Source organism: Salvia splendens, chromosome 3, assembly GCF_004379255.2.
Source record: "Salvia splendens isolate huo1 chromosome 3, SspV2, whole genome shotgun sequence".
Classification (NCBI taxonomy): domain Eukaryota; kingdom Viridiplantae; phylum Streptophyta; class Magnoliopsida; order Lamiales; family Lamiaceae; genus Salvia; species Salvia splendens.
The window spans coordinates 22,282,604-22,296,089 of record NC_056034.1 but is presented as its reverse complement, the minus strand read 5'-3'; the positions used below and the strand labels follow the sequence as shown (position 1 = coordinate 22,296,089).

The window sequence follows — 13,486 nt, the reverse complement described above, 5'->3', positions numbered from 1 at the left end:
CCAATTTTAGGTGGTCAGATCCGAACACAACTCAACAACCACCACTAGTGATTACCTATCAACAACCTCCAGCTATCAGTTATCCACCACAGTCGGAAGGGCAACCTCATTGGCAGAACCGTAACCAAGATGGTCAGAATAATTGTTACAATAAAAGGGGGCAAGGGAACCAACCTAATTGGCCGAACCAGAATCAAAACAATCAAATGGTTTCCTATGTTCCACCACATCAGAGAGGATACCAGAACAACAACCAGAACATTTAGTCGCAGCAGCATGGCAATCAAGGGCCACATGGAACTTCCACCAAGGACAGGGGTCTTCGACGAATCAACCGTCAAGAGTAAATTCAAGACAGCCAAATTCTAAAATGCCTAGGTACATTGATGATGTAGCGGGATTTACTGAATTTTCAGCAGCAACTCCAAGGAAAAATGCAAGTCAATAATGACCTGGTGCATAAGATACAGGATGCCCAGCAAGAGTAGAAAGTGGCTATGGATATGCTAACTAAACCACTATCCCAGATGGCCAAGACGTTAAATAAAATACGTGGACATGATGGTCGGATTCCTGCTATTGTCAGGATGTCGGACAAAGCTAACATTAGCAAAATCACTCTGAGGTCGGGAAAAGACTATGACGAACCCTTGGGCAGAACGGATGAGGAAGATGGAAAAGATAACAGTGGAGACACCCTCTTGAAAGAGGCAAGATAATCATTTCCTCAGTTTGCCGAACCACAACCTCTTGTTCCAGAACCAGAGGAGTTGATTGAGGAAGTTAAGAAGCATGAGAGGGATGACCCGGATGAAGGAACGAGCAATGCAGTCAAGCGCCTGAAACCTTACCCATACAGGGGAGAGCCTAAAAGGCAGAAAGAGGACCCAACCGATTTCATGGAGATCTTTGGCAAGCTTGAGATCAATCTGCCATTTTTACAAACATTGAGACTGCCCCCGTTCAGCAGGTTTATTAAGGACTTCATAGCTGGAAAAGCTAAGGTCGATGGGAAGATTGTAATTGGAGAAAATGTGTCTGCTGTAATCCAGAAGAAGAGACTTCCTTCCAAGAGAACTGATCTTGGGATGTTTACTCTACCCATCATTATTGGGGATGTTAAAATTGAGCATGATATGTGTGATCTGGGAGTGTCTATTAATGTGTTGTCTTTCTCAGTTTACAAGAGATTGACTGGAGTCAGCCTAGTGGATACAAAGGTGGTGATCCAACTCGTGGATAGATCATGCATTAGTCTTGAAGGAGTGTTAGGAAATGTGATCGTGAGGATGCATGATTTCCTATACCCTGCAGATTTTCACGTGATCCGTATGAATGAGTCGGAGGCTGGCGAGTCCAGTGGAGTATTGTTGGGGAGACCATTCCTGCGAACAACTAAAACTATAATTGATGTGAGTGACGTAACGATTTGCTTGGACTATCATGGGGAGAAATTCACTTTCAATATTGATAAAGCAATGAAAAAACCCTTGGATATTGAAAATCTACATTCGTTGGATGTGATTTACCCATTAGTCCAAGAATTTCTTGAAACTGAACTCTTGCAGGAGCAGCCTGCAGCTGCTGAACTGAATGACTCGATTGAAGAAGAGGTTTCTAGATGGTGTGAAACACTTTTGACACAAAATCAGAGTATTGTAGGTTAAGGTCTTGAAAGCCCCTAAGTCTCTCCGTTCGCATACTCAACGACCAGTAGTTGTCAGCCAGCTTGAACCATCTATTGTCTGACTTAATCAAGTTGCGCAACTCTACATGTTTTAACTTGCATGTGAACTCTGAGTCTTCAATAAGCTCTTTCTCTCGCCGTTGGACATGTTGAATACCGCCAGGGGCAATTTGGGTGGCCGCCCGAATAAGGCTCGACACAAGAGTTGTCTCAACTTCTGAAGGGAAACACCCCAACATGCATCACGAGGACTTCAACGTCCCCACTCCGTACACCCCGACGGAGATGGACAAATTTTTCAGGCCTATGTTTCGGTGTCGGAAGATTCGATCACCGCTACCAGTTAAAACATGAAGAGGTTTTGGGAGCGCATCATCAACACCTACAACGTCAACCGACTTGATCGAACTAGAGAGCGCAACACAAGTATGTTTCGCAATGTGTTTTTTAGTGCAATCGAAGAAATACAAAAGTTTTAGGGACTTTATCACAATGAAATGAGAACGACTTGCAGCGGCATGAGTGAAGCCGACATCATGACAGGGGCCATGTTGGACTACCAAACAATGATGCACAAACCATTCAAGCATATCAGTTATCACGATGTGGAAGATTGTTCTTCATATGCCTAAGTTGTCTGGAGACAGACAATCCTCAATGGGTTTCTCCACAAAACTGTCAAGGTCACAATCCTCAATGAGGTGGCAAGCCAGTGAGTTGGAGCTCACTTGCTTAGTTCTGATGCTGGTCCAAGCAGTTGGCGACGTAGTCAGCAAGGGACGAAAGCGGCGAAGGCTAGCCGTTGTCGCGCAGAGCCAAGCCCAACCGGCCCCCATACTTCCACCACATCATATCCCTCCTAATATGAACACGTTATTCAGGTATTTGTAGTCTGCTCTCTACACCTACATGTCCGTATGAAATCCACAACAACAAGTTGCACATGGCTGGATGATTGAAGCCTTCGAAGTGCAATAGGGTATGCGCCGTCAGCTACCGTCGTCGCCACTGGAGTAGTTTTCATCTATCCGAACCCGAAAAATGTAATTTTAATTTTTAGAATTTAAATTATGCAATTTTAATTTTTAGGATGTAATTTTAAATTTTTAAGATTTCAATTATGTAATTTTAATTTTTTAGGAATTTGTAATGGTATTTCGAGTGTTTTTAATGAAGCTTTATTATTAAGAAAATTTTTTAGTAATTGTAATTTTAAAATTGAATAATAGAATAGTGTGACATATGAATAATGTAGAACATGCTTTTGGGAAGAGCATGGTTGTGGGTATTGTGCCTTAGAGCAGAGAATAGAATATGAATAAAAGTGGGGGTTGGGCTCATAAATAGTTATGAGCATACTCTCCATGGAGAGAACGGTTGTGCATGCTCTAATAGATCTTTTATGTTTATAAGAACATACGCTACTTTTTGCTTTCCCCCTTTTAAGCCTCTACCAAATATTTTTATTTTATTTTATGCTGTATTCATTTATTCTAAATTTTATGTAATTGTTATGCTAAATGATCTACTTATTCAGCTAAAAAGAAAATAAAATTCAGAATTGTAACTTTATCAGTTTTTTTTTGTGTCCACTTCTAATTATAGGTCACTAAGCACGTTGTGCTTGCACATAAGTCCGTGTGAGAAACGACTTCCGTCGTCCACTCAGTGCCCCAAAGAGGTAGTATGATTAAAAACTTTTAATGATTCAATAATATCATATTTTAATAGTTTTATTTTTTATAATAAATTCATTTATTTTTCCAATTTTCATTTATTTTAATTATGATAATTTTTTTATTTTAAATAGTTTTTTTAAAAAAATTTTAATTCTTAAATCACTTTAGTTGATAGTTAAAAAAAATTGGAAATGAAAATTGTCACACCCCAACCAACCCCTTTGTCGTATATTCTAATTATATAAATATGAAATTTTTAAGCTATTTGGAAATTAAAATTGTCACACCCCAACCAACCCCTTTGTCGTATATTCTAATTTTATAAATATGAAATTTTTAAGCAAATAACCTACATGTAAAATTCGTAAAACACCCATATAGATAAATTCAGAAATCAACATTAATTTGTTTCATATTTCAAAATATTTTGAGTTGTATTGAGAATCTCTCACCACTCTATATATTATACATTGGTCTACATACAAAATGATGAGGAGGAGAAGGTTGCTATAATGCATTAGCCGCCAACCCTGATAACATGTGGAGTTTCTAAAACTCATATCAACCAAAACTTCAGCGATATCATTGCCTGAAAAATATTAATGGTTTATATGAGCCGCAACTTAGTGTATATAAATTTCACCTTTAATTTCACATCACAGAAATATCAAGCATATTCTTTAACTATAATACATATAACTAGAAACAACAAATATCACAAATAATATAATATATATAACTAGAAACAACAAATATCACAAACAATTTCATATTCATATGCATATGCCTTTATGATCCTTTTTAATATTATGTGACTAATCAAGTCTGGTATCTGTCATTTCCATTGTATACAACCCGTAGATCCCTTATATTTATTTGACCTTTCCACGAAGGCCCCTCTTTGTATTGACCTTTCCACGAAGGTCCCTCTTTGTATTGACCTTTCTACGAATGCTCCTCTTTGCTCTTTGTATTGACCCGTAGGTCTATTATCATTGTATATGACACATAGGTCTATTGTCATTGTATATGACCCGTATGTCCATTGCAATTGTATATCAGATCCAAAGCAAGACCGTCATATATATTCTCTTTAATCCCATGATTCAAATAATTCCAATACCACACATCAAACATATCCATTGCACCAATTACATATCCATATATTCCATCAATTAACTCGAATACTATAGATAAACATATCCATTGCACAAATCACATATCCACATCATATTACACCATCAATATCAAATAACACATAATCATTTCAGGCTCACATCATATGATTCAAATATGCACTCAATTTAACATACAACAATCAATCACATAAAATATGTAAAATTAAAAGTGTGATTTATACAGGCTCACATCATATGATTCAAATATTCACTAAAATTTAACACATAACAATCAATTACATAAAATATATAAAATTAAAAGTGTGATTTATAGACGCATATCATTATACCTCTGATTATAGTAACTCGGATTATATTAAGTAGTTTAACCGACCCCTGATTCCAACGTCCTTAATCCTTTTATTTTCTTCCGCTAAAATTTCGGCTGTAATATCTCCCTGTATTTTTTCTGACTTCCTCTCTATTTCTCCATCCTACCACTAAACTTGTATAGTATATTTGTATATAAATGAGGCGGTGTAAAACTCCTTTATTGATAAATTAATACTATTAAATTAATAGCATTGCTATGCTTCTTTTGACAATTTCTCCATTCTTATCTTAGACTTATTGAACTAGCGGTAATATATATATGGATGCATTCATTTTCTTTTTTATCTTTTGTTCTTTGTTCTTTTTAATCTCAGTCTTACGATTTTATCATCCGACAATTAAATTGGTGCCACGTATCTTTTAATAATGCAGATTTTCAGTTGAATAATGCACACCGACTAATAATGCACCATTATAGTGTAATAATAATGCAGATTTTCAATTCAATAATGCACACCGACTAATAATGCACCATTATAATGTAATAATGCAGATCATCTGGACCGTTGATGAATGAGATCTAATAGTCCATATTAAGAAGAATAATGCTCCCATATATATATATATATACATATATATATATATATATATATATATATATATGGATGTATTCATTTCCTTTTTGCATATTTTCTCCTTTTTTCCTTCTCAATCTAAGCCCCACAATTTTGTCATCTGACGGTTAGATTAGTACCACGTGTCATTTAATAATGCAGATTTTCCGTTGAATAATGCACACCGACTAATAATGCACCATTATAGTGTAATAATGCAGATTTTCAGTTGAATAATGCACACCGACTAATAATGCACCATTATATTGTAATAATACAGATCATCTGGACCGTTGATGAATGAGATCTAACGGCTCATATATATATATATATATGAGATTTTGGCATGCAAACGTAACTATAATTTTTTTGAAGTTTTATAAAATAAAAAGAAATGTATTCTATATTGGAAATGTGTCAACAACTCATAATTTGGATAGACACGTGTTTCTACCAATACTTGTCAAATATGAGTAGTCACATAGCTATGTATTTTAGTCCCTTTAATTCATTTGTCTTTTTTTTATTTATTTATATAGATATAGCTTTTTGAATTGGGAGGCTATTCCCAATTTTATACGTACATATATATACAAAGCCACGTAACACATTATATTATTGTAATTTTGAAGCTTAACTACATATATTACATATTTTACGGTTTTCATCTTATGTGAAAACTTATCTGTATACACATATATATAGGTATAAAGGCAATACATATAGTTTGGACTAGCACGACTCCCATAATTTATTAACTACCATCTTTTTTTGGAATCGTGCTTGGTCAAATGATATTTGACTAATAATAAATGTTACAAGACATTTAATTTTATGAAATTAAATGCAATAACGTCGATCTACGTTCCGAGTAGATGACCGTAATATATTCATTTTCTCAAATCCGATTCCCGATGAGTAAGAAATAATATATTAAAGTTGGTCACAATAAAGCTAGAAATGAGCTATGTGAAAAGACTATGGGGTTAATTAAGATGATAAACTTCTTTAATGAAGTATTTAATCAGATGAATTATCATGTGTAATAATTATCGTGGAAAAAGAAGGGTGACAGAGACCACACGCGCGCGCACGCGCGCCGTCGCCGCCCGCCCGCGACCCACGCACCGTGACTCGTGTCCCGTGCCCTGTGCACCGGGTGCCGGGTGCCTTGGATCTTGGCAATTGGTCTTTGGGTGGTCTTTGGGCTGTTCTGTGGAGCTGGTCGTTGAACGTGGTTCGAGTCTCGCTTGTTCTTTTTAGACCACCCCAAACTCCACACTATCCACGGGAGACAAAAGGCCCCTTATGGACCCCGACGGTCCATGATGTATCCCGTCGTGTAGCATGTCCAGGTGAATCGTGTCTCTTCAGCTCCCACTGGCTAGTGCACCAGTCAATAACCCCTGGCGGTTACAGTCAAGCCATCGTGACACACATAATGGTTGTTGACTCCATCAATACTCTGCAGGTGGACTTGGCCTATTAATAGGCATGCATCCATTGCATTCTAAACAGAACATACACAAGCATTCTTGTATACACGCCTTACTCCCGTTCGCCGGAGCTCTGCTGCTAGCGGTGCTGCTACTTTAGAGACGAAGTAGTTTTATCTTTGGGGACGACACGCCAAACCGTGAGCACTACCGGGGCGTATCTCGTCTTGCGGAAAGAGGACTCCTCGACTCGGCTTACCGCTTTCCACAAGTTTTCCGTGTAATTTTGTTCAGTTATTTTCCGTGTAATTTCCTTTATTTTCCATTATAATTTCGCCCGGCAAGATTTGTATATCTCATTCCACAACAATCGCAAGACAAGATAATCTTGCAACTAAAGGAGTTTACACATCAACTGAACTTAAATCAACACCTTTACTTGGAGATATCGACTGACTCGTCTACCGCTGCTGCCACTGTTCCATCCACTGTGTCCCCCGTCGCTCCCGTCAACACGTCGTCGGACATAACGATGACCCGACTCCTGGCTTCTCAACCTCTTCCTCAACAACCCCTTGGGTGTTTGATAACCTCTCTAGGACGGTTTCCGGATTCACCTCGAGTGGATTGGTTGGTTCCACTTTCAGTGGTTCAATTGGATCCTTCATTGGGTCGAGTGTCGTGGCCTTCGGGCAGGGCACGAGTGTTGGATCCTTTGGGGTCAACATGAGTGCTAGCTCCTTCGGGGGCAGCACAGGTGCTGGACCCTTCGGGGTCGGCACGGGTGCTGGATCCATCGGGGTCGGCACGGGTGCTGGATCCTTCGGGGTTGGCACAAATGTGGGGGCCTCCATGCTCCACGCAACTATGGGGGGTACTGTGTCCCACCCAACTGTTAGCTTCTACGGGGGAAACGAACTTGGCCCTTTCATGGGACAAACTCGGCACCAATGGCACCAAGGATGATGCCACCCGCCGAGAAGCCATCGAAGTTCACGGGAACGGATTTCAAGAGATGGCAACAGAAAATGTTGTTCTACCTAACAACGTTGGGCGTCGTGAACTTCCTCAAGGAGAACGAGCCAACCCCGCCAAGTGAGGACGAGGCACATGTCGAGATGTACGTCGAGTATGACGCTTGGCGCAAAGGAGAATATCTTTGTAAAAACTTTATTTTAAGTGCTTTAGATGATAGTCTCTACAACGTGTATTGTAGTATTCCCACATCCAAACAGGTGTGGGAAATGCTAGATAAGAAGTACCGTAGTGATGATGTGGGTACTAAGAAATTTGTAATAGCCAAGTACTTGGAATACAAAATGGTCGATTCCCGACCAATCATGGACCAAGTGCAAGAGTTCCAGCTCATCATTCACGACCTCACCGCAGAGGGAATGTCCATACCTGAAGCTTTCACGGCGGGAACGATCATTGAAAAACTTCCACCCAACTGGAAGGACTTCAAGAGCTACCTTAAGCACAAGCGAAAGGAGATGAATCTTGAAGACTTGATCGTGAAGCTGCGCATCGAGTCAGACGTGCGCAAACGTGATGAATTGGCTAAGGGCCATGGTCCAAATGTTGCAAAGGCCAATCTGTTGGAGCGGGGCGGTCCCTCCAACAAACGCTCCCGTCAAATTGCAAAGGACAAGGGCAAGAAGAAGCAGCCTATGAGGAAGGTTGAAGGCAACTGCTACAACTGTGGCAAACCTGGCCACTTTTCCAAGGACTGCCGCAAGTCGAAGAAGAAGTCGGCTGCCCACGTTGTTGAAAAAGAGTTCAAGGACTTGGATGAAAGTGACCTTGTTGCTGTGGTCACGGAAGAAGTCAACCTTGTTGATAACAAAGGTGGCTGGTATATCGACACTAGAGCTACTGCCCACATTTGTGCCGATAACAGCAAGTTCGCCTCCTACACTGCAGTTGAAGGGAGGAAGATCAATATGGGGAATCAAGCCTCGTCTCAAATCCTCGGCATTGGAGACGTGATTCTCGTGATGACGTCCGGCGTCACCATCACTTTGAAGGATGTGCTGCACGTCCCAGACATCCGCAAGAACCTAGTGTCAGGATCAATACTAGTGAATAAGGGGTTTAAACTTGTAATTGAATCTAATAGGTTTTCTTTGTACAAGTTAGGAAAGTCACTCGGAAAAGGCTTTGTAACCGACGGACTTTTCAAGCTTAGTGTAGTTGTACGCCATGTCCCTAAGCCGTTGGCAAAAAATAAGAATACATCTACTTCTTCTTACTTGGCTGAGTGTTCTAACTTGTGGCACAATAGATTGGGACATGTAAATCCAAATGCCATTAAAAGATTAGTAAGTTTAGATTTATTAAAGGCAAATGAAGTACAAACTCAAAACAAATGTGAAACTTGTCTTGAGGCGAAAATGACTAAGTTACCGTTTCATTCGGTTGAACGGAACACAAAGCCCCTTGAATTAATTCACACGGACGTATGTGACTTAAAATTGGTGCAAACGAGAGGTGGTAAAAAATACTTTATCACATTCATAGATGATTGCACACGATATTGTTATGCCTATTGTAACACCCGTACCTTAAGTTTGAAATTAATTTTATGTAACGGAATAATTGATAAAATTATTTCGAAATGCTGTGCTTCTCGGTTCTTTTAAAGTGAAACCCGGGATCCACACGATGATGGCTTGACATATCTTAACGATGAATGTTTTCGGGCGTGAGTTCATTGGGTGCACCAAGTACTCAGCCCCTGCATATGTTTTCCCTATGTGCAGGTTGAGCGAGGTCGGGAGGCGGAGGATGTTGAGTGGTGATTCAAGAACTGGTCCGGTTACTATTATGTCTTCATACGTAGTAGTAGCTAAACTCTCAAATTGCTTCCGCTATTCAATGTCCCAAGAGACTCCGTTATTTTCTTTATTGTCGAACTCTGTTATCTTTCATGTTGTAGACTTCAGGATTGAAACGTTGGTTAACTTAAAATGGAATTTCGTCTTTGAATATTAAGTGGTACTGCCTTGAATTGTTTGATTGTTTCCCCCTTCATCCCCGCTTCTTATTTCCCCCCACTAATCACGATTTCCCGTGCTTCCTATCCTTAGGAAGTGCAGTCGTGACAGAATGGTATCAGAGCAATTTTTTTTCCTTCCGCTCTGGACCGAGAGCCGTTTATTCAAAACTAGTCTAGACTCGTTTCGCTAGACTAAAAGAATATCCATTTAAAGCTCAACACTCCGTCTCACCGCGCTCAACATGAAAGAAGGCAAAAGTTTGAAACGAAGCATATTAGAAGTAAAAGAATGAGTGGGGCGCAGAAAGGCGTGAATTCCAAGGAATGATGAGATGACGAGACGAGGAAAACCTTGTGAAGCGCGATTAGCGTTAGATCGGAGGATTGACGAAATTGTAAAAGTACCACGTCATTAAAAGTACAAAGCATCTATCCTTAGATGACAACCAAAAAAAAAAGAGAAGAAAAAGAAAAAAAAAAGAATTGTTATGACTTTTCCTTATGGAAATCGACAGGTATATGCACGGTAGCACGTATGACGTTCTCTACGCGTTTTTATCTCTTTCTACCTCGTTTATTCTTTTTCTACGATTGGTTGCTAAGGGAACTTACTTTTATGTAGATGGCGATCACGATCCACGCACCGCTAAGGGGAAGGTACGTCAAGAATGGATTGCGGGCGGTGGAAATGTATCGCGGGTTCGAGAGGGACGCGAGGGCCCCTTTGATATCTTATGTCGCCGACTACTTGACCTTATGGCGGGATGCTCATGGCTGTGGAGTGAGGCACTATGAGGGAATCAAGAGATTGATTGATGGACTACCGGCACCTTGGAATAGGTGGGCCGACGAGGCTTCACGGTCATACATCTGGCATAAGCTTCCCGACTACAACATGCAAGGAGACATGCATGGTTTTGTGAAGGTTCTCCTGGAAGCACTGGTTTTGTGAAGGTTCTCCTCATCGAGCCGCAGCCCCTACAGCGGGGGTCGGTACGAGAGTGAGACGCCGCAACCAAACTGCCCCAAGAGAAGAAGACTTGGGATGCGCACCTCCGCACCTCCCGCGAAGGAAGTCCTTGTGGTTGATGAGCATATCGACGTCGCTACTGATGTGCGGGAGAGTGATGAGGAAGAGGAAGAAGATCCCCTTGAAGACGAGGAGGATCCCATGGAGGATGAGGAAGACCCTGAAGAAGAGCCCCTTGCGAGAGAGGTTGAAGTTGATAGCGAGGAAGGGGCGAATTACGAGAGAGCTCCCGAGGAGTAGTGTCTTCTTTTGATGTTTGTTAGTTTGGAATGTTTTGTTTTGACGAACTAGGTAGTAGTTTCTTGTTGGTTTTTCCCTCCCTGTTTCAAAGACCTTGTGGAAACACGTACTTGTTGGTTTTGAGATAGTTAAGTTTCCGTTGTTTTATCGTTGTGTTCGTTTTACCATGTTGTGTATGGAAAGTTGTGTTATCGCTTTGGAAAGGTTGTGTGGAGTGGTGATGGTAAAGTTGGATTTTATACTAATGCATGTGTTGAACAGAATGCCTCCCCGACGTGCCGCAGTTCACCACGAGAATGGGGCAAGCAACGAGACCCAAAGCAGTGTGGGTCCTGAAGGACAACCACCACCACGACCTCCACCACAGCCACAGCCGGAACGGAACATCGAGAAAGAGTTCCGAAAGGAACATCCTCCCGTGTTCGATGGAATGGGAGATCCAACCAAGGCCGAGACCTGGATTCGGGCCATAGAACGCATCTTTAAGTTCTTGAGGTGCACTGACCAGGAGTGCCTATCGTGCGTGACTTATCAGCTCACCGGGTCCGCAGAATTCTGGTGGGAGACTAAGCAGCGGACAATGACGCAGGAACAGTTAGACACCCTGACGTGGAAGACTTTTAGGAGGAACTGTATGACAAATACATTCCAAGGAGTTACCGTAAGGCAAAGGAGGCCGAGTTCTACAATTTAAAGCAGGGGCAGATGACTGTGACAGAATATGACCGTGCCCTATGTGACATGTCTCGCTATGCACCCAAACAAGTAAACACCGACGAGAAGATGACGGAGAAGTTTTGTGCCGGTCTGAGGCACGAAATCAGGATGGCGTTGGCATGCCGTGGTAGACTCTCGTATGCCGAGTCATTATCTCGTGCATTGGACGTGGAGGAAGCGATGCCACGGGAAAGGACGGTTACGCCCACTACTCCAACACCGCCGACCTCACAGCAGAATTTCCGGGATAAGAGGAAATGGGACGGGAACCGCGCACCCTTCGACAACAAGAGGTTCCAGAATACCCCAAACTCTTCCCAGGGAAAAAGAAAACAAGCTGCTCCATTCCAAAGTGGAGATTTCCGTCAGAGAGCACCTCCTTGTGCCAAATGTCAGAAGAACCACATGGGTGAGTGCAGAGTCGGGACCAACGTGTGCTACAAGTGTGGTGGAGTCGGACACTTCGCCAAAGAGTGCCCGAGCAACAACAATACTGGAGGTGGGGGAACGCCGAACGGACCTCGAAGGAATCCTACACCACCTCCGCAGCAGCAGCAGCGTCGCCTGCCATACCCGACTCAAGCCAGGGCCTATGCCTTGGGATGCAGTCAAGCAAAAGCCCCACAGGGAGAGCCAAAACAAGATAATCTGGCAGGTATAGGAACATTACTTGACATGCCTGTTGCTGTTCTGTTTGCTACGGGTGCGTCGCACTCTTTTATATCGCACTCCTGCGTGAATGCTTTAAGACTGCCTATTGATGAACTTGAACATAAGATGAATGTGAACTCACCGGTAGGAGGCCTTATAGAAATTTCACAATCTTGCTCGAACATAGAACTCATGGTGGGAGAACTTAGTTTAGTGGCGCACAACTTGCACGTTATGCCGATGGATAACGTGGACATTATTCTGGGGATGGACTAGCTAGCCGAAAACTATGCCACTATCCGATGCCAAGAGAGGCAAATTTCGTTACAAACCCTGGGGAAGGAGCCCTCTACCTTCCACGGAATTTTGATGAATCAACGAACTTGTGTGATATCGGCACTTCAAGCAACCACGATGATTAGAAAGGGGCGTCCTGCCTATCTCGTTTATCTGCAAGGACATGACAAGAAAGAAAGGAAAGTTGAAGATGTGGCGGTAGTGAGTGAGTTTCCCGACGTATTTCCCGATGCGTTGCCAGGCCCTCCTCCTGACCGACAGTTAGAGTTTACTATCGATCTGGAACCAGGAGCCGCACCAGTGTCGAAAGCACCCTATAGGATGGAGCCGAAGGAGTTGGAAGAACTCAAAATCCAGCTACAAGAATTACTGGACTTAGGTTTTATCCGACCGAGTGTGTCGCCGTGGGGAGCACCGGTGCTGTTTGTGAAGAAGAAAGACGGGACACTGAGAATGTGCATAGACTATCGGAAATTGAACAAGTTGACTCTCAAGAACAAGTATCCTCTACCGAGAATAGACGACCTGTTCGATCAACTCAGGGGAGCAGGAGTATTTTCGAAGATGGATTTAAGGTCGGGATATCATCAATTGAGGGTACGAAGGGAGGACATACCCAAGACGACTTTCCGAACGAGGTATGGGCATTATGAGTTTGTAGTTATGCCGTTTGGACTGACAAATGC

At 41.9% G+C, this 13,486-nt stretch overlaps 1 protein-coding gene across 1 annotated transcript; it reads left to right on the top strand.

Annotated features, from left to right (window-relative positions):
* Positions 1–276: 276 nt before the first annotated feature.
* On the top strand, positions 277–1,667 carry LOC121796745. The gene is made up of 2 exons (XM_042195533.1): positions 277–343; positions 760–1,667. Exons 1-2 carry the CDS (start codon positions 277–279, stop codon positions 1,665–1,667), a joined length of 975 nt encoding a protein of 324 aa, XP_042051467.1.
* Positions 1,668–13,486: the final 11,819 nt, after the last annotated feature.